This window comes from Culex quinquefasciatus, chromosome 3 (genome assembly GCF_015732765.1).
Source record: "Culex quinquefasciatus strain JHB chromosome 3, VPISU_Cqui_1.0_pri_paternal, whole genome shotgun sequence".
Classification (NCBI taxonomy): Eukaryota; Metazoa; Arthropoda; class Insecta; order Diptera; family Culicidae; genus Culex; species Culex quinquefasciatus.
Window position 1 is genome coordinate 38,333,948 of NC_051863.1, and position 22,008 is coordinate 38,355,955.

Below are 22,008 nucleotides of genomic sequence, written 5' to 3' on the forward strand. Positions count from 1 at the left end.
TAATTAATAATTACTTTGACTTTTAGCTGGTAATTAGGTAATTCTTTAATTACTTAATAATTCATGGTAATTACAGTAATTTAAAATAATTAATTTGTAATTAAAGTAATTTATGAGTAATTAAAGTAATAGATTTTTTTAAATTGTACTTTTTCAACGTACAATTTAAACTAATTTACTTTTTATACAGAATCTATTATAACAGTATTTTATTAATTTCATATAAGTGTGAAACACAAAGATTAAAAAAGACTGATTCTGTATGTAGAAGGCCTTATTCACCATAGTTCTCTCCTAAAACTCTCCTAAAATTTATTTTTATCATGTTGTTTATCGAAGCTGATTAACAACAAAAGGCAACGTCATGTTATATTACCTAGTGAAAAATGTTTTGTGAATCCGAAATCTATTCATTTTTATTAAGTTTTTTTTTGAAATATGTTTTTTTGCAGGAACTACATTAGAATTGATAAATTTTTTATGCTTTTCCTTTCAAACAGGCAGTCAAAATTTTTTAAAGTTTATGTGGATTATTTATTTAAAACCGAAATGTATTTAATTATCATTGATAAAAACAAAGTTTTCAAGTGATAGCCATTTAAAAATCAATAAAAAATATATTTTTTTTAATTTTTTCATCATCTGCAGAAATTGACAGTCCTGTAATATCTATTAAGAGCTAAGCTATTTTCCCGAAAAATTTACAATATATCTGAGACAAATGTTGCAGTGCGTGGCCGAATGGTTAAGCTGTCCGCTTTGTAAGCGGATGATTCTGGGTTCGATTCCCATCTGCTGCAACCTTCCATCGGACGAGGAAGTAAAATGTCGGTCCCGGCCTTGGTTGTTAGGCCGTTAAGTCATTCCAGGTGTAGGAGTCGTCTCCATGCCATAAGTACAAACAACACACCAAACCAAGCCTACTCCGGTGGAATCGCTGGCGGCGGTTGGACTCGCAATCCAAAGGTCGTCAGTTCAAACACTGGGGTGGAAGGTTCCTTGGAGTAAAAAGAGGTTTGCAATAGAGACCACAAAAGACCCGGGGGTCGTTAATGTGGATGGTTTGATTTTTTTGAGACAAATGTTTCAATGTTAAAAACCAAACTCAGTGAAATTTAAATCGACTAATATTCAGAAGCAGAAATTAAATCCAATGTAAATGTCACATTTTACATTATCCGTATTTTCAGTTACAGATTTCTTTAATTTGCTTGAGAAAAAAAAATGCAAAGTAATGTCAAACCAATGTTTGAAAAACATTTTAAAACTTAAGTTTTTTTGATAAATTTCACAATTTTAAAGAAGAGCCGCTGCAAATATTTGTCAAAGTTTTTGTTTGGCTCGTATCGCCTATAACTATTTTTAATAAAAATTATACGTGAATTTCACAATATCCAGATCGGTACAAAAAAAATAAACAGCATAATTTTTGAAAGAGCTATCGAATAAGCTTTTTATAAATAATTAAGTTCTGATCCGTAGAAATGAATACTTAATTTTTAATTTAATGTTTTTTATCGTAGTGAAAAGTAATGAAGTAATTTATGTAATTAATCATTTTGGACCAGTAATTTGAGTAATTAATTGGCAGACTGGCAAGTAATATACGCTTCTGGAAACCCTTGGTATGGTCCTTCTAAGATTCACATTATTTTTTGCCGTGGATGCCTTTTTCTATGATGTACGTCACGCGAAAATTGAAAATATTAAAAAAAGAGTTTTTAATTTTAAATATTGTGAACAATGAAAAAAACATTATGCATTGAAAAAACCCTGGGAGATGTCACGGTCAAATATCCCCCCCCCCCTCTATCCTCTAAGAGCGCACGTCCGCTTCAGTTTTATGCTTTTCCATTTAAAATATTAATTTTAATTTGATATGAATAATAACTTCAAGTTAGTTCTTTCATGAAGATTTGTAACAAAATAAACTAGTTTTACATGATTCAACTATCTGCCAAACTCTAATTTCTTTTTATCATTGTTTTTACATTATTTTGATTAAATTACACAACTCGACTTTTTTGAAGTTTACGTCAGTAAATGCTTTAAGGCATCGCACTTAAAAGAATCTGTGTTAAATTATTAAAAAAAAATTAAATCTGCGTTAAATTATTAAATAAATTATGTGGATTTGTGATTCCTCTCATTTCATAACTCCCTTGAATAAATACATAATTCCTCCAGAAAATGTATCTTTCTATTTCGATTTTTATTTTTAAAGTGATTTTTTTCCTCATTTTAATTTCACACTGGACGCAAATTTATATTAATTTGTTTACAGCTCCCCAGAAAATTAAAAAATGTATTTAAATAGGAAATTTTCAATATGAAAATCTAATTCAATGTCTGTGTGTTTAAAAAATCAAATGTTCATTTACAGAAAAAAATCCTAAAATATTTCGGTATAATTTAGCAATTTTATGCCTTAGGTGAAAAAAAAGTAAATCTTTCCCAGTTCCTGAGGGGAACACCCTTGAAAAGTATCGGGGCCGGCATTTACAAAGCGGATTCAGTGGCAGTTTCATTCTCAACTTAATGTTAACATGTTAAGGTTAATGTTAACATTCCATAGGTCGCCTCCCTAAGGTGTTGTGATAAGGTCCAGTTTGTGACAATACACTACCTTCCCTTTACTAAGCAATCGATTCCAGAAAGATCACCAGTTGTGTTGGTCCGAGCCGGGATTTGAACCCCGGCTACGTGGCTCGGTGACATTATGCCTTAGGCCTCTAATAAAAACTAGATAGTAATACCATAAAATTAAGTCTTTTATTTGGGTAATTCTCTACCAACTCACACGAAATCGGGAAAAGTTGCCCCGACCTCTCTTTGATTTGCGCGAAACTTTGTCCTAAGAGGTAACTTTTGTCCCTGATCACGAATCCGAGGTCCGTTTTTTGATATCTCGTGACGGAGGAGCGGTACGACCCCTTCCATTTTTGAACATGCGAAAAAAGAGGTGTTTTTCAATAATTTGCAGCCTGAAACGGTGATGAGATAGAAATTTGGTGTCAAAGGGACTTTTATGTAAAATTAGACGCCCGATTTGATGGCGTACTCAGAATTCCGAAAAAACGTATTTTTCATCGAAAAAAAAAACACTAAAAAAGTTTTAAAAATTCTCCCATTTTCCGTTACTTGACTGTAAAATTTTTTGGAACATGTCATTTTATGGGAAATTTAATGTTCTTTTCGAATCTACATTGACCCAGAAGGTTCATTTTTCCATTTTGAACAAAATTTTTCATTTTAAAAATTTCGTGTTTTTTCTAACTTTGCAGGGTAATTTTTTAGAGTGTAATAATGATCTACAAAGTTGTAGAGCAGACAATTACATAAATTTTGATATATAGACAGTTTTAAAAATTCTCCCATTTTCCGTTACTCGACTGTAAAAAAATTTGGAACATGTCATTTTATGGGAAATTCAATGTACTTTTCGAATCAACATTGACCCAGAAGGGTCATTTTTTCATTTAGAACAAAATTTTTCATTTTAAAATTTCGTGTTTTTTCTAACTTTGCAGGGTTATTTTTTAGAGTGTAACAATGCTCTACAAAGTTGTAGAGCAGACAATTACAAAAATTTTGATATATAGACATAAGGGATTTGCTAATAAACATCACGAGTTATCGCGATTTTACGAAAAAAAGTTTTGAAAAAGTTACTTTTTGCGTTTCACTTAGTTTCGTCATCCGTGTCTGTCGCGGGTGACCATGAACGGCCATGATCGATGACGACCAACTTTTTCAAAACTTTTTTTCGTAAACTCGCGATAACTCGTAATGTTTATAAGCAAATCCCTTATGTCTATATATCAAAATTTTTGTAATTGTCTGCTCTACAACTTTGTAGAGCATTGTTACACTCTAAAAAATAACCCTGCAAAGTTAGAAAAAACACGAAATTTTAAAATGAAAAATTTTGTTCTAAATGAAAAAATGACCCTTCTAGGTCAATGTTGATTCGAAAAGTATATTGAATTTCCCATAAAATGACATGTTCCAAATTTTTTTACAGTCGAGTAACGGAAAATGGGAGAATTTTTAAAACTTTTTAAGTGTTTTTTTCGATGAAAAATACGTTTTTTCGGAATTCTGAGTACGCCATCAAATCGGGCGTCTAATTATACATGAAGGGACTTGACACCAAATTTCTATCTCATCACCGTTTCAGGCTGCAAATTATTGAAAAACACCTCATTTTTCGCATGTTCAAAAATGGAAGGGGTCGTACCGCCCCTCCGTCACGAGATATCAAAAAAAACGGACCTCGGATTCGTGATCAGGGACAAAAGTTACCCTTTAGGACAAAGTTTCACGCAAATCGAAGAGGGGTCGGGGCAACTGCTGTGTGAGTTGGCGGAGAATTACCCATTTAGTTTTCATTTGGGTGTTATTATTTAGCCCAAATTAAGAAAATTTTATAATAAATTTACTTACTTGAACAAAGAAGTACTTTTATAACAAAAGTTATTTTTTTTTGGGTTAAAATCTTTCTATTTTCGATAATTTTTTATTTTTTTTTTATTTATTTTTTTATTTATTAATTTTTTTTTGTTTGCTCCGATTTTGGCAGTTATACTTTTTTAGTGATTTTGCATCAATTCCAACATCAAAAATAAAAGTTAAACAAAGTGTTTAAATGTTTTTCATGTTAGAAATTTCAGCGCGCATCTATGCCTCGCAAATTTCTATTTATAAAAAAAATATGATAAAAATTAGAAGAAGAAGAATTTTAAAAAAAAATCTTTCGACGTTAGCAAGGTATATGGCTAGGCTAAACAATAGTTGATTGGTTCAATGGGTAATTCTCTATCAACTCACACGAAATCGGGAAAACTTGCCCCGACCCCTCTTCGATTTTCATGAAACTTTGTCCAAAGGGGTAATTTTTGTCCCTGATCACAAATCCTAAGTTCTTTTTTCAGGTATCTCGTGACGGAGGCCCCTTAAATTTTTGAACATGAGAAAAATGGGCTTTTTTTGAAAATTTGCAGCCTGAAACGGTGATGAGATAGAAATTTGGTGTCAAAGGAACTTTTTTGTAAAATTAGACGCCCGATTAGGTGGTTTACTCAGAATTCCGAAAAACGTATTTTTCATCGAAAAAACACTGAAAAAGTTTTAAAAACTCTGCCATTTTTCGTTGTTAAATTGTAATTTTTTTGGAACATATCATTTTATGAGAAATTAAATATACTTTTCGAATCTACATTAACCCAGAAGGGTAATTTTTTCATTTAAAACATTTTTTTTCATTTTAAAATTTTGTGTTTTTTTTCTAACTTTGCAGGGTTATTTTTTAAGAGTGTAACAAATGTTACTGCTGTTTGCGTTGGCGGAGAATTACCCCAATATATTTCGTGAGCATATAGTTTGGTAAACCTTCTCTCGCAAACTTATTTTTTTACTTTATAATTGTAAATACAAAAAAAAATGATCCTAAAACAAATTGAACATTCAAATATGAGCTTTCAGGTTAAAATAAAGCATTAAACCTTTTCCCCGTGTTCACTTTTATTTGAAAATATTGCAAAGTCGTTGCTGCTGAATTCTCATCCCATTTAGGTAAACTATTATTATTAGTTGATGCACTCAACAAAGCCCAAGCCAGAGCTCAGGTAATTGCAGGCAAGGTGCTAGTAGAGGCGATTGCAAAATATCCCTGCCGCTTGCAGGAATTCATGCCTATGCCAAAATGCCAAACCCAGAATCCGCTTCCACCCCCTGCAGCAGAAAATGTTTCGGCTCATTGAGGTTCGCGCTGCTGTCTCAAGACCCAGAGTGCATTCGCGGTACGATACTTCACTGAGACCCCAAAACAGCCACACTTGGCGTATGACGGAATGTCGGTAATTTTGGCCGGGCCGGGGTCGGGCGAACAAACGGAACAATTGAGCACCGGAGGCTGTGAACCTCAGCTTGAAGTATTCATTAACACTCCTCCGTCCAAGCCTCCGAAACCGTTGCTTCGCTAATTTCAACTCGCTCGCATTTGGCCCCATTTCAACCAATCTTAATCGTTCTTGCAGCATTCGAACCGGTAGGATTTCAAGATTCATCTAAAACAAGAACGAACCTGATCCGACTTACCTGCTAGTAACACCGACTAAATTCGTCGAAGCAACTCTTTTTAGGCGCTCGTTTTAGGAACACACCATGGCCAAATCAACAAGAAAGCATTAAAATTTGAAATCAACCATTCAAATTTAACTAATTTGGGGTCGCTGAACACGAATATGACACTTAGAAAATCCCAAAGTATTCAGAAATCCAGAAATCCAAGATGGCGGCCAATATGGCGCCTGTAGTATATTGGAAATATTTTTTGAGGTTGTAATAGTGATTCAACCACTCAAATCTAACTAATTTGGGGTCGCTGAACACGAATATGACACTTCGAATATTCCAAAGTATTCAGAAATCCAGAAATCCAAGATGGCGGCCAATATGGCGCCTGTAGTATATTGGGAACATATATTTGAGGGTGTAATAGTGATTCAACCACTCAAATCTAACTAATTTGGGGTCGCTGAACACGAATATGACACTTCGAATATTCCAAAGTATTCAGAAATCCAGAAATCCAAGATGGCGGCCAATATGGCGCCTGTAGTATATTGGGAATATTTTTTGAGGTTGTAATAGTGATTCAACCACTCATCTAACTGATTTGGGGTCGCTGAACACGAATATGACACTTAGAAAATCCCAAAGTATTCAGAAATCCAGAAATCCAAGATGGCGGCCAATATGGCGCCTGTAGTATATTGGGAACATATATTTGAGGGTGTAATAGTGATTCAACCACTCAAATCTAACTAATTTGAGGTCGCTGAACACGAATATGACACTTCGAATATTCCAAAGTATTCAGAAATCCAGAAATCCAAGATGGCGGCCAATATGGCGCCTGTAGTATATTGGGAATATTTTTTTGAGGTTGTAATAGTGATTCAACCACTCACATCTAACTGATTTGGGGTCGCTGAACACGAATATGACACTTAGAAAATCCCAAAGTATTCAGAAATCCAGAAATCCAAGATGGCGGCCAATATGGCGCCTGTAGTATATTGGAAATATTTTTTTGAGGTTGTAATAGTGATTCAACCACTCAAATCTAACTAATTTGGGGTCGCTGAACACGAATATGACACTTCGAATATTCCAAAGTATTCAGAAATCCAGAAATCAAGATGGCGGCCAATATGGCGCCTGTAGTATATTGGGAACATATATTTGAGGGTGTAATAGTGATTCAACCACTCAAATCTAACTAATTTGGGGTCGCTGAACACGAATATGACACTTCGAATATTCCAAAGTATTCAGAAATCCAGAAATCCAAGATGGCGGCCAATATGGCGCCTGTAGTATATTGGGAATATTTTTTGAGGTTTTAATAGTGATTCAACCACTCACATCTAACTGATTTGAGGTTGCTGAACATGAATATGACACTTGGTATAATCCAAAGTATTCAGAAATCCATAAATCCAAGATGGCGGCCAATATGGCGCCTGTAGTATATTGGGAATATTTTTTTGAGGTTGTAATAGTGATTCAACCACTCAAATGTAACTAATTTGGGGTCGCTGAACACGAATATGACACTTCGAATATTCCAAAGTATTCAGAAATCCAGAAATCCAAGATGGCGGCCAATATGGCGCCTGTAGTATATTGGGAACATATATTTGAGGGTGTAATAGTGATTCAACCACTCAAATCTAACTAATTGAGGTCGCTGAACAAGAATATGACACTTAGAAAATCCCAAAGTATTCAGAAATTCAGAAATCCAAGATGGCGGCCAATATGACGCCTGTAGTATATTGGGAATATTTATTTGAGGTTGTAATAGTGATTCAACCACTCACATCTAACTGATTTGAGGTTGCTGAACATGAATATGACACTTGGTATAATCCAAAGTATTCAGAAATCCAGAAATCCAAGATGGCGGCCAATATGGCGCCTGTAGGATTTTGAATATATATTTGAGGTGTAATAGCCATTCAACCACTCAAATCTAACTAATTTGGGTCGCTGAACACGAATATGACACTTGGTATATTCCAAAGTATTATGAAATTCAGAAATCCAAGATGGCGGCCAATAAGGTGCCTGTAGAATATTGGGAATATTTATTTGAGGTGTAATAGTGATTCAACCACTCAAATCTAACTAATTTGAGGTCGCTGAACAAGAATATGACACTTAGAAATTCCCAAAGTATTCAGAAATCCAGAAATCAATATGGCGGCCAATATGGCGCCTGTAGTATATTGGGAATATTTATATGAGAGTGTTAAAGCCATTCAACCACTCAAATCTTTCTTATTTGGGATCGCTGAACATGAATATGACACTTGGTATTTTCCAAGTATTCTGAAATTCAGAAATCGAAGATGGCGGCCAATATGGCGCCTGTAGTATATTGGGAATATTAATTTGAGGTTGTAATAAAGATTCAACCACTCAAATGTAACTAATTTGGTGTCGCTGAACACGAATATGACACTAAAAATATCCCAAAGTATTCAGAAATCCAGAAAAAAAAATAAAAATTATTCCCAACATACTACAGGCGCCATTTTGGCAGCCATCTTAGATTTCTGAATTTCTGAATACTTTGGGATATTCGAAGTGTCATATTCGTGTTCAGTGACTTCAAATTATTTAGATTTAAGATGTTGAATTACTATTACAACCTCAAATCAATATTTCCAATATACTACAGGCGCCATATTGGCCGCCATCTAGCATTTCTAAATTTCAGAATACTTTGGAATATACCAAGTGTCATATTCATGTTGAGCGACCCCAAATAAGTAAGATTTGAGTGGTTGAATGGCTTTTACACTCTCAAATAAATTTTCCTGATATTCTACAGGCGCCATATTGGCCGCCATATTGAAATTCTTGATATCGTAATACTTTGGGATATTCTAAGTGTCATATACGTGTTCAGCGACCCCAAATCAGTTAGATTTGAGTGGTTGAATCACTATTACAACCTCAAATAAATATTCCCAATATACTACAGGCGTCATATTGGCCGCCATCTTGGATTTCTGAATTTCATAATACTTTGGAATATACCAAGTGTCATATTCGCGTTCAGCGACCCCAAATTAGTTAGATTTGAGTGGTTGAATGGCTATTACACCCTCAAATAAATATTCCCAAAATTCTACAGGCGCCATATTGGCCGCCATCTTGGATTTCTGGATTTCTGAATACTTTGGATTATACCAAGTATCATATTCATGTTCAGCAACCTCAAATCAGTTAGATTTGAATGGTTGAATCACTATTACAACCTCAAATAAATATTCCCAATATACTACAGGCGCCATATTGGCCGCCATATTGAAATTCTTGACATCGGAATACTTTGGGATATTCTTAGTGTCATATTCGTGTTCAGCGACCTCAAATTAGTTAGATTCGAGTGGTTGAATCACTATTACACCCTCAAATATATGTTCCCAATATACTACAGGCGCCATATTGGCCGCCATCTTGGATTTCTGAATTTCTGAATACTTTGGAATATACAAAGTGCCATATTCGTGTTCAGCGACCCCAAATCAGTTGGATTTGAGTGGTTGAATGGCTTTTACAACCTCAAATAAATACTCCCAATATACTACAGGCGCCATATTGGCAACCATCTTGGATTTCTGGATTTCTGAATACTTTGGGATTTTCTAAGTGTCATATTCGTGTTCAGCGACCTCAAATTAGTTAGATTTGAGTGGTTGAATCACTATTACACCCTCAAATATATGTTCCCAATATACTACAGGCGTCATATTGGCCGCCATCTTGGATTTCTGGATTTCTGAATACTTTGGGATTTTCTAAGTGTCATATTCTTGTTCAGCGACCTCAAATTAGTTAGATTCGAGTGGTTGAATCACTATTACACCCTCAAATATATGTTCCCAATATACTACAGGCGTCATATTGGCCGCCATCTTGGATTTCTGGATTTCTGAATACTTTGGGATTTTCTAAGTGTCATATTCGTGTTCAGCGACCTCAAATTAGTTGGATTTGAGTGGTTGAATGGCTATTACACCCTCATATAAATATTCCCAATATACTACAAGCGCCATATTGGCCGCCATCTTGGATTTCTGAATTTCTGAATACTTTGGGATTTTCTAAGTGTCATATTCGTGTTCAGCGACCTCAAATTAGTTAGATTTGAGTTGTTGAATCACTATTACACCCTCATATAAATATTCCCAATATACTACAGGCGTCATATTGGCCGCCATCTTGGATTTATGGATTTCTGAATACTTTGGGATTTTCTAAGTGTCATATTCGTGATCAGCGACCTCAAATTAGTTAGATTTGAGTGGTTGAATCACTATTACACCCTCAAATATATGTTCCCAATATACTACAGGCGTCATATTGGCCGCCATCTTGGATTTCTGGATTTCTGAATACTTTGGGATTTTCTAAGTGTCATATTCTTGTTCAGCGACCTCAAATTAGTTGGATTTGAGTGGTTGAATGGCTATTACACCCTCATATAAATATTCCCAATATACTACTGGCGCCATATTGGCCGCCATCTTGGATTTCTGAATTTCTGAACACTTTGGAATATACAAAGTGTCATATTCGTGTTCAGCGACCCCAAATTAGTTACATTTGAGTGGTTGAATGGCTTTACAACCTCAAATAAATACTCCCAATATACTACAGGCGCCATATTGGCAACCATCTTGGATTTCTGGATTTCTGAATACTTTGGGATATTCTTAGTGTCATATTCGTGTTCAGCGACCCCAAATTAGTTAGATTTGAGTGGTTGAATGGCTATTACAACCTCAAAAAAATATTTCCAATATACTACAGGCGCCATATTGGCCGCCATCTTGGATTTCTGGATTTCTGAATACTTTGGGATTTTCTAAGTGTCATATTCTTGTTCAGCGACCCCAAATTAGTTAAATTTGAATGGTTGATTTCAAATTTTAATGCTTTCTTGTTGATTTGGCCATGGTGTGTTCCTAAAACGAGCGCCTAAAAGAGTTGCTTCGACGAATTTAGTCGGTGTTACTAGCAGGTAAGTCGGATCAGGTTCGTTCTTGTTTTAGATGAATCTTGAAATCCTACCGGTTCGAATGCTGCAAGAACGATCAAGATTGGTTGAAATGGGGCCAAATGCGAGCGAGTTGAAATTAGCGAAGCAACGGTTTCGGAGGCTTGGTCGTCCGTGTAAGTGAAATATGCCTTGGACGGAGGAGTGTTAACAGCTAGCGCATGTGTATGTGCGCGTGTAGTTTGAAAGATTTTCACGAGCAAATGGGTTGTGAAAAAAAAACCACCCGAGACGCGAGACTTGACCTACACGAACGCGGCCCGTTCGAGTACAATGATCTTGCACAATTCAGCAATTGCTGGAAAGAACGCAGAGTTGCTGCTGCAACGGACACGGAGATCCGTGCTCGGCATGTGACTGCCAGGAGGGGGTTGCCACTTGGCTTGTACAGCTAGATAGCTGCAAGGCAGCCGCGGTCTGGTCTAGTCCCTTAACATTGAGTTGAAGTGGTACCGAGGTAACCTTCGAAAAAGTGCACACCTTTTGGTACTGCAAAGTGCGAAAGTTCTTTTAGTATTTAAAAAAAAAAGTTTTCAGATAGCGGTACAAACGGTTTGAGGTTATACAAGTATGTTATTATAATAAGTTTAAACAATTACGCATACCAGGTGGCTGGCTATGAACTTCCCTCGAACGAGCCAAGACACCCAAACCAGAGCCAAGTTTTTCCAATTATGAGCTTCGGGGGTCATCCAAACAAACTGCAGATCGTAGACCTAGCGGTGACCTTGCGTTGTCAGCAGAAGAGGTGCTAACACATTTGAATAGTCGAAGTACTTTTTCTTCTTCGCCAGGGCCGGACTCGTCGTGGCGGTGAGTCAACCGCCACGCGGCCACCGTTGCTGGGGCCACGACTGGACGTGGTGCAACTGGCAGTTCGGGCAAAGCTCTCCCCTGGTGGTGCGCTTTATTTACTTTTGTTTTCGGCGCAAAAAAAGAGCAGTAAAAGCCCCGGCCGGGCTGTCTTGGGAAATCGTTGTCCGTCTGTCGGAGTGAAGAATCGCGTTGGACATTGGGTTAAGGTCACGCACTCCTCACGGGCGGGGTTCATTATCCGGCGGGTGTTAATCGGCCAATTTGACCGCGCAGACTTCACGGAGACGCAAATTATTGGGGGGGACCTATCGAAACAATCGCAGCCGATGGTCATGACCGCGTCCGTGCCAAGGTCCGCGGAATGTCGAAAGTGCGTTGACTTTGAAGCCTGGTAGCGATCTTAACGGAAGCCAATCCGCCATCCGAAAAAGGGCTCAGAAGTGTCAGCTTTGTTCTGGTGACATGACGGACGCTGATGCTGGCAGCCTTGACAGTATTCGCAGATTTACGAAAGAGGACTTTGAGGCTCAGCCAATTTTCACACCTGGTCGTTGAACGACACGCTAAGCTAAGGTGATGTTGATGACCGGGGTTGTTGTTGAATGTGGTATTTTTAATGACATTTTTTTCAATTTCGGAACTCCTATTATAAATCTTAAACACTTTATGGCAGAAAAAAGGTCTGCTAATAACATTAAAGTTTGTTTGATTTATCTTTCCCATTTTAGGAAAGAATGAAAAATTTCTCAAAGAATTAATTCAATTTTAACATTGAAGTTGAAATAAGTTAAAATGAAGATAGTGTTGTGATTATACATGGTTCTACTTACGTCTCTCGTACGCCGCCAGGGATGTTCCGGCTAGGACCGCCAGACAGCCAAGCAGGTTCCATATAATATGCATTTTTAGTCGGTTGGTTCGTTCGATCTTTGTTTTCGTTGTCTGGACGTCACGACGTTTTCACTACCCGAACTGGTTTGTTTCTCTTTGCTTCAGTTGATTCGGCTTAGCGGTTGACGATTTTCTTTTTGTTCTAAAAACTTTGAGTTCTTCTTTGATATTTGCTGTAAATTGAGGACGTGTCAGATTTAGTGAATGTTGCTTGAGAGGGAAATTTATGTACCGGAAGGGAACTTCTTTAAATAAATCTAGCAAAAAACATTGAATGCTCTCCAAAGTTGGGATTTTTTTTAAATTTCATATCACAATGAACAAGATTTGTTATCTTCAAAAAAAATTAAAATGAAATGAAATTGTCTAATTCAAGGGTACCCAACCTTTTATCCCTGCGAGCCAGATCTGCTTTTTTAAAGCAGTAGCGGTTCAGATTTTTTTTATATAATTTGAAATGAATCAATTAATAACCTAGTGTTGAAATAAAACTAATATATGTATTATAATTTTAAGAAAACTAATGCAAAGATAATCTTAAAAAGTTATTTTTTAATTTTGAATCGTATGAAATTTGTCAATTGCAATTAAATACTCTGATATCATAACTTAAAAAAGCATTAAAATTTTATTAAAGTTTCATTTCCTCATCAAAATAAAAAAAAATCAATCATAAAATTAATTGAAACAAAATTTGGAATGAAATCTTTGTAAAAAAAAACTTTTTACGTTGCTGTGCACATCAATTCAAAAAATATTTTTAAATAATTTGAGATACACAACAATCTCCGTATATTGAAAATTATTCAATTAGTTGTATTTGGAGTTTCTTTAAAATATAGAATTATTATTTTTTAATTTATTAAATAAAATTTGTACCAGCCTAATAAATTAAGAAAATATTGTTCTTGAAATTGTAAGAATTAAATTCATACAGGATGATTGTTTTAAATTAACTTGAAACTAAAATTAATATTTAATTAATAGACCAATGTAAGTTGTGCAAAATCCTAAAAATACGTTAAATTAGCTCTATTTGATTGCTAAAGTAAAAAAACTAACAAATAAATGTTTTTTTTGCAATTCCGTCGTGAAACTACTTACTTTTCCTGTCATTCTTGAACGACGAAATAGCCTACTTTTCTGTACCAAAAATAACAGAATCGAATAGCAACACTTTTCAAAATAAATGCTGAAAAGTTCTACTTTTCAGCACTCAAATGGATGCTGAAAAGTTGAACTTTTCAGCACTTCTTTCGAAAAGTAACACTTTTCAACATTTTTTTGATTTAAACGATTTATTGACAAAATACATGAAAATTTGACTTAAAATTTCACTCAGTGTGTGTTTTTTGGAATTGCAAAAAATGTTGTATGGAACTCGTTGCAAAACTTGATTTTTTCAGCACTCTTCGTATCTATCCAACTCGGTGAACCTCGTTGGTTAAATGTACGACTCGTGCTGAAAAAATCCTCTTTTTGCAACTTGTTGCATAAACTACTATTAAATAAATTTTCGTTTTAAAATGTTTTTCGACAATTTCATTTTAAGCATTTTTTTTAATTTAGACGCTCATTTTTTTGTATCTTAAGGGCCAATCATCGAACTTTTTTGAAATATGTAGTGGGCTGGAGGTTGGGCAGGACTGAACTATGTCATTAGTTATTTAAAAAAAAACATAGGCATTGAAAATACTACGAACATTTACAAGTTATCATAAATTCTTAAAATTAGATTTTATGACAATTTTTTTTGAAGAACTGTTCGGCGTAAAACCAGTTTTTTTTAAATAGACGAAATTGATTCTGTTGAAAAGGCTCGCTTAAACATATTTTGATTATTTTTTTTATAAAATTTCAATAAACAGTATCGCAAAAACTTTCGCCTGTAGATAGGAATTTTTGAAATTTATTATTGCAAAACAACTGGACAGGTGTATTATGTTTAAATACAAACTTTTTTCATTTAAATATTTAAAAAGTGGCTTGTTATTTTTATACTCGACGTCGGTCAGAGTCGAGGGACATAAACCTAAAAAAAATATTTGCAACGACTTAATTGTTTTAATGCGAAACTATCATAAACAAATTAAATCAAACCGAAAGAGAATGTTAATGGTTTTGAATTTGAGTGCTAGATTCTTCATTTTACTGTGCCTTCAATGGCATCTGAACTGATGAAGAAAAATTATTTTGTAAATCCGAAGATTTATTGACATCTAATAATCACCAAATCGCTGGCATTGATCTATCGAATCAAAACATCAATAATTAGTAGAACCTTGGTCCGGTTTCGAGTCACACGAAGCCATTTGACGGTGACGAAATTGTGATCGATTTTCCGACCGGACATCAACCACAACGGAAGTCCATCCGGTTCGATTTGGATTGCTTAAGTCTCTGTGAAAGGACAAGCGACGAACCTAATTTATTCTTTATTTATTTTTGTTTGAGCATTCAAATGGTTCGAGCTCGAAACCTAAATATCAATCGGTCAAGGGGTCGAACTTCCCGCACTTTGCTGGAGCAATGGCCACAATCTCTCGGCGTTCGGCGGTCCCCGTCCAAAAACTGGTACCCTGCAATTGGCACTCTTACACAACATTTATTATTCAATTTTGAATGTGTGGTTTTTTTCTGCTGCTGCTCTCTCACATGTTTTTTTTTGTTCGTTCAACAGTCAATCGAATTGACCGGTTGAAGCCCAACCCAGAGGCCACACTTGACTTGAGATTGACGACAAAGGTGCGCACCTCTCCGGTTTAAAATAAACAACAAGCACGCGTAATCTATCCACAAGAAGAAGTTGAAGAAATTGGTTCAACGAAAACGTTTTGATTCGTTCTCTAATCGAAATTTGGTTCAGCAGCGTTCAGCCGCCAAATTTTCGCTGAATTTACCAACTTGTCTGTTTACTTCTATTTATTTATTTTTTCTTTGAATTTGTTTATGTGTTTATGTCTCTCGTTTTGCCTTCTCAATTCCACAGTCTTTCTTCACAGATTTTTTTTTCGCTCTGGTCAACACATCAAATTCCACTGCGTTTTCAATGCCGTTGGTCAATGAGGTCTCTCTTGCCGAGGTGTTTCCAAACTCGACGAAACTGTGCACGAAACGTCACGAAATTCAATCTTGCCAATCTTCTCTCGGCAACACTTTTCAAGTTTCGCGCGTTAAGCTCGTCAAAGTCCTTCGCGAGCTCCTTTATCCCGATCACACAAAGACCAGCACTTTCAAGGCACTCTGCTCCGTTTTGGCAGCCAACCGCGCGCGGGACCTTCACGATCTTCCACAAAACCAGCACAGGGCAGCAGGGTGGGGCGTAGATCACCACACTACACTTGCAAACCGAGCCAACAAAATAAAAAGGTCGTCCAAAACTCACTCTCAGAGGATCGTCGCAGCACTACTAAATGCCCACTCGGCAACACACCTTCGGCCAGCAACACCTTTGGACGACAAATAAAGAAGAAATTATGAATGCCGTACACTTTTATATAGATTTCTGCCGCGAGCAACGACACTGGTGTGCGGTCGGTGCTATGTCGGTGTGCGCGAGACCGAACCACGAAAGCTCGCCAAAAGCTCGCCAAAAACAACGAGCCGAAGCTCAGTGCTTCACTGGTAGTGGACGGTATACTAAAGCGCGCGCGCACAACCACACTCACACTGGTGCAGCGTGCTGCCAAAATCAACATCGATCAGTCGTCGATGTTGCTCTTTCTTTGGGCGAGGCGTGAGAGAGTTGAGCTTTTTTATGGTTCTCGGGAGGATGTGTTACGCGCGAGCATGAGCATGATTCAGCAAGTATTGTAAACATTAGATGATAATATTGGTAGATTTATTTTATATTTTTCAAAAGACGATGAGTATAAGTATTGGGGTGGCTTAAAGTTGCATGGGGAAAAAAATTAAATTGACTAATTCAATCATTTTGCGGTTCCATTTGGGCCCCCAAAATTTGTTTTGAGCCGGCTTTCCGCAAAGCGATTCAAATTTGTATGGAAAGTGTCATGTGAAAACCCTCTTTTTTACTTTTTGATTTTTATAATTTTAATATTTTACTGAATTAAAAAACACTAGCACCGCACTATGGTACATTGGGTGGCCAAGTTTCAAAAAAGTGACCTTTTCCAAACATTTTTTGTTTTTTTTTTCTCGAATGTAAACATTCTAACTAAGAAAAATCCAAATTTTCAAAAATCTAAGTTTGTTCATTACGGAGATACGCAAGCTGAAATTCAAAAAATGGGGTAAAAACTAGCGTTTTTCGTAAAAAAAAGGCTGATTGTTTAAGTTTAATATAGCCATCGTTGGAAAGCTTTGATAAGCTTTGAAACTATCAATACACAAAATGTTGTTTCCAAACCAAAAACTGAAGTTTTCATTGAATTACTGGAGCATATTTTTGAAAAAGCTTATTTTTTGTGTTTGTTAATCGAGTACTTTTTTGCTAACGGATGCTAAACATGAAACTAAGATCACTTGAAAGATTGGATCATAATCTAACATTGCTGAAATTTCCAGCCTACGATTTTTTGCGTTTTTTTTGGAGATATGCCATTTTGAACATTTACGTTTTAACAATATTTGCTGCAATCTATGTGCACGTTTATTTCACTTGCTTTGCTACCTACTTCGTGGGCATCGAAATGTTGTTGTTTATTTTATTAACGTGACTTTAACCTAAAGAGCTCGAAATGACTTTATTAGACTTTTCTGTTGCCTACATTTAAAATTGAGAACCTTAGTCAAAATAAGGTATTCGCACCGAAGTTTCTCAAGCGGTCGCCGGTTCGAATCCCGGGGCGGACGCAAAAAATTCTAAGTGTAAATATAGGTATTCGGTGCCCTCTCCCCGTGCCCATACCTTCACACTTAGGAGACCCGGGAGGCGGAGTCTTGTCGCAAAAAGAACGATACACGCCTGTGGATCCGTTGACGAAACCGCAAGGTTTAAGAGGGCCACATTATAAGGTGTTACGTTGATTCCGTTTTTTCCGGAGAATCTCAGTTTGACACCGAAAAAAGAAATTGACTAAGCATGATGAATTTCTGCGATCAATCCATGAAACTGATCCACATTTAAGTTTTATGTTGGTTAGTACAAAACGTCATGAAAAGTACCTTTAACATATCCTGAAGGGGGGGAGGGGGGGGGAGGGTTGTGTCCTCAAAGTGGGGATGTATTAACATATCCATAATTTAATAATATAAACTTGCAATACAATATATACGCAATTCTGTTGTTCTTGCAAATCTATGAAAATACTATTTATTAAATCAACTATTGAAAAACATGAAAAGTCATAAAAATCGACCTATACCATTTCAATACCATACAATTACCCAAATTTGTATGAAAAAAAAACCTTTAAAAAGCAAAAAAATAATTTGGCCGCCTGTTTGTATGGGGATGGCCCAGGCCCATTGTGCACCGTAAGCCATCTAAAACTTTCCCGAAGAATGTTTAATCCTATCTTCCCAAGTAACATTTTTTTCCAGGAGCTCTACAAGATAGCTACAGCATAGCAGTTTGGACCGCGGTAGGATAAAATTCTCTTCAAAACTTCTACAGGAGTTTGGAAGAGTACTTGAAGAGAGTTTTATGATGGGATTCCTAGAAATGAGCGAAAATTTGCAACAGAGAACACAAGAGACCCGTTAAATTGCATTGCTTTGCTTTTTTGTTCTCACACAGAACGTCCGACGTCCGATTTTTGGTCATATTTTGGGTTTACCAAACATCGATTTTTCGATACTTTGGCTCAATTCTGAGGGCAGATTCATACCAAGTGGGCAAAATTACATGGAAAAACATATATTTGGATGATTTTCAAATGTCTTTAGGGTGGTCCCATATGGGTTTCCCTTGAAAATTAGACTTTTTTAAATAAAGATATCTCGAGTTTAAAGAAAAACACTCCTGAGATTTTTATGCGTTTGTAGTGTCGGATCTCCTCTTTAAAATGCAACCTGGCGCTTAAAATTTGGATTGATTGGGCCTTTTCGTGATATTTGAGTAATTCTCTATCAACTCACACGAAATCGGGAAAAGTTGCCCTGACCCTTCTTCGATTTGCGTGAAACTTTGTCCCAAAGGGTAAGTTGTAGAGCAGACAATTACAAAAAATTTTAGATATAGACATAAGGGGTTTGCTTATAAACATCACGAGTTATCACGATTTTACGAAAAAAAGTTTTGAAAAAGTTACTTTTTGCGTTTCTCTTTGTTTTGTCGTCCGTGTCTGTCGCGGGTGACTATGAACGGCCATGATCGATGACGACCAACTTTTTTAAAACTTTTTTTCGTAAAATCACGATAACTCGTGATGTTTATAAGCAAACCCCTTATGTCTATATCTCAAAATTTTTGTAATTGTCTGCTCTACAACTTTGTAGAACATTGTTACACTCTAAAAAATAACCCTGCAAAGTTAGAAAAAACACGAAATTTTAAAATGAAAAAATTGTTCTGAATGAAAAAATGACCCTTCTGGATCAATGCAGATTCGAAAAGTACATTAAATTTCCCATAAAATGACATGTTCCAAAATTTTTTACAGTCAAGTAACGGAAAATGGGAGAATTTTTAAAACGTTTTTAGTGTTTTTTTCGATGAAAAATACGTTTTTTTTCGGAATTCTGAGTATGCCATCAAATCGGGCGTCTAATTTTACATAAAAGTCCCTTTGACACCAAATTTCTACCTCATCACCGTTTCAGGCTGCAAATTATTGAAAAATTCCTCTTTTTTCGCATGTTCAAAAATTGAAGGGGTCGAACCGCCCCTCCGTCACGAGATATCAAAAAACGGACCTCGGATTCGTGATCAGGGACAAAAGTTACCCCTTAGGACAAAGTTTCACGCAAATCGAAGAGGGGTCGGGGCAACTGCTGTGTGAGTTGGCGGAGAATTACCCATTTGAGTTTTAAATTTGCATCTTTTTTAACCTTAAAATGGCTGTAACGTTTGACCTTTAAGTCCAAATTGACATGTCAAAAAAAAAAAAGTTCGTTTTTTAGAGCTCTAAAAATGCCATCACTATCACTTTGCTCTATAACTTAACCCTGAATTGCCACGTTCAAAAAACTGATTTTGGATGGTTTAATCAGCTTTCTATAAATTTGGTCGAAGGCCTAGATTACGTTATAAAATTTTTGGTGTCTTCGACAAAGTTGCTTGAATTAGTAAGCTCAGCAACTTTCTAGAAGACGGAAAAATCCCAAAAATATTCCTGAAAAGTTAGATTTTCAAAATCACCCTAATCGTGCTTCACCCTAATTTTCAACCAAACAAAAAGTTGCCCCTTTTTATTTGCAACAACTCTTCTCTAGGCACCAAAGCTCCAAAACTTTGCACTTTATTTTGCGATCTAGACCACTGTGCATTTTGATTATCTCAAAAAATTAAATCCTAGAATTGTATAATAACAAACTCTATACGCATATACAATTTGATTTTTGTTCTTTATTGCTCTTTATATCTATCTTCAGTTAAAGTTTGACCAGTTGCAATACGAATACAAGCTGATTTCCATTCACTTCCCGTTCTACCATTGGTGATATGGTCTTTTAAATGCTCGATGCAGTATTCTTGTTTTTATAGAAACCTTTTCTACAGTTGAGTCCAAAAATAAATCCGTGAAGTCGTAGCTGTTTCAAGTGATAAGAAACGGCAGCTGCTGGAATAGCTGCTGGGGGGCCAATGCACTTTTCCTGACTGTAGAAACACGTTTTTCAGTAATTTCAAAAGGAGCGGAAAAATATCCGCTTGGATTCAAGGAGCTCGACGGAATGGTTGATAATTTCGCTTAGGCAGCATCCCCATTGTGGGTAGGCAGGTTCATCAACAAAAGCTGGTCGACCTTGCAGGGGCTCGACACTTCCGCTATGCTTCTGTCGGGCGCTGCAATGTTTGTTTTATGCGATCCGTCTGGTGGATATGCGCGACGAGTTTGGATGAATAAAATAGCTAGTGATTGACGTAAATATCGCTGTAGTTTATTTTTAAAACTTAATGTCGATAAGAAATGATTTTTATTTTTATTGATTTGAACGTTGATCACTCAGTGAATAAGTTTTAAAGCTTCCTAAGAGCTATAGTCGAGTAATTTTAGCTCAGTAATTTGCATCAATTTAGCTCATGACCTGAGGACAGAGTTACATAAATCATTTTAGTCTTTTTTGCCTTCCTCACTGAGGTAAGGCTATAATCCTGCTCTAAAAATGAACTTTTTATTAAAAGCTCAAAGACCCACCTTCATGTATACATATCGACTCAGAATCGAAAACTGAACAAATGTCTGTGTGTGTGTATGTGTGTGTGTATGTGTGTGTATGTATGTATGTGACTAAAATTCTCACTGAGTTTTCTCAGCACTGGCTGAACCGATTTTGATCAAACCAGTTGCAATCGACTTGGTTTAGGGTCCCATACATCGCTATTGAATTGTTTGAAGTTTCGATAACTAGTTCAAATGTTATGTATAAAAATGTGTTTTCACATATATCCGGATCTCATTTTAATGCATGTAAACGATGTCCGGATCCATCATCCGACCCATCGTTGGTTAGGTAATCGAGAGACCTTTCCAACGAGTCCACAACATTGAAGATCTGGCAACCCTGTCTCGAGTTATGACCACTTAAGTGATATTTATGTACTTTTTTGAAGCCGGATCTCACTTAAATGTATGTAAACGATGTCCGGATCCATCTTCCAACCCATCGTTGGTTAGGTAATTGAAAGACCTTTCCAAAAAGTCCACAACATTGAAGATGTGGCAACCCTGTCTCGAGTTATGACCACCTAAGAGATATTTATGTACTTTTTTGAAGCCGGATCTCACTTAAATGTATGTACACGATGTCTGGATCCAACATCCAACCCATCGTTGGTTAGGTAATTGAAAGACCTATCCAACGAGTCCACAACATTGAAGATCTGGCAACCCTGTCTCGAGTTATGACCACTTAAGAGATATTTATGTACTTTTTTGAAGCCAGATCTCACTTAAATGCATGTAAACGATGTCCGGATCAATCATCCGACCCATCGTTGGTTAGGTAATTGAAAGTCCTTTTCAACGAGTCCACAACATTGAAGATCTGGCAACTCTGTCTCGAGTTATGACCACTTAAGTGATATTTATGTACTT

General features: G+C 36.3%; 1 protein-coding gene across 1 annotated transcript in view; it reads right to left on the reverse strand.

Annotated features, from left to right (window-relative positions):
- LOC6039399 (circadian clock-controlled protein daywake) overlaps positions 1–16,338 on the reverse strand; it is a 43,381-nt gene extending 27,043 nt beyond the window's left edge. The window contains exons 1-2 of the mRNA XM_038263617.1: positions 16,233–16,338; positions 12,787–13,020 (exon numbers count right to left, since the gene is read on the reverse strand). Of these exons, the coding sequence (XP_038119545.1) occupies positions 12,787–12,859 (73 nt within the window). The 5' untranslated portion in view covers positions 12,860–13,020; positions 16,233–16,338. The remainder of the gene's footprint in view (positions 1–12,786; positions 13,021–16,232) is intronic.
- Between the last annotated feature and the right edge of the window lie 5,670 nt (positions 16,339–22,008).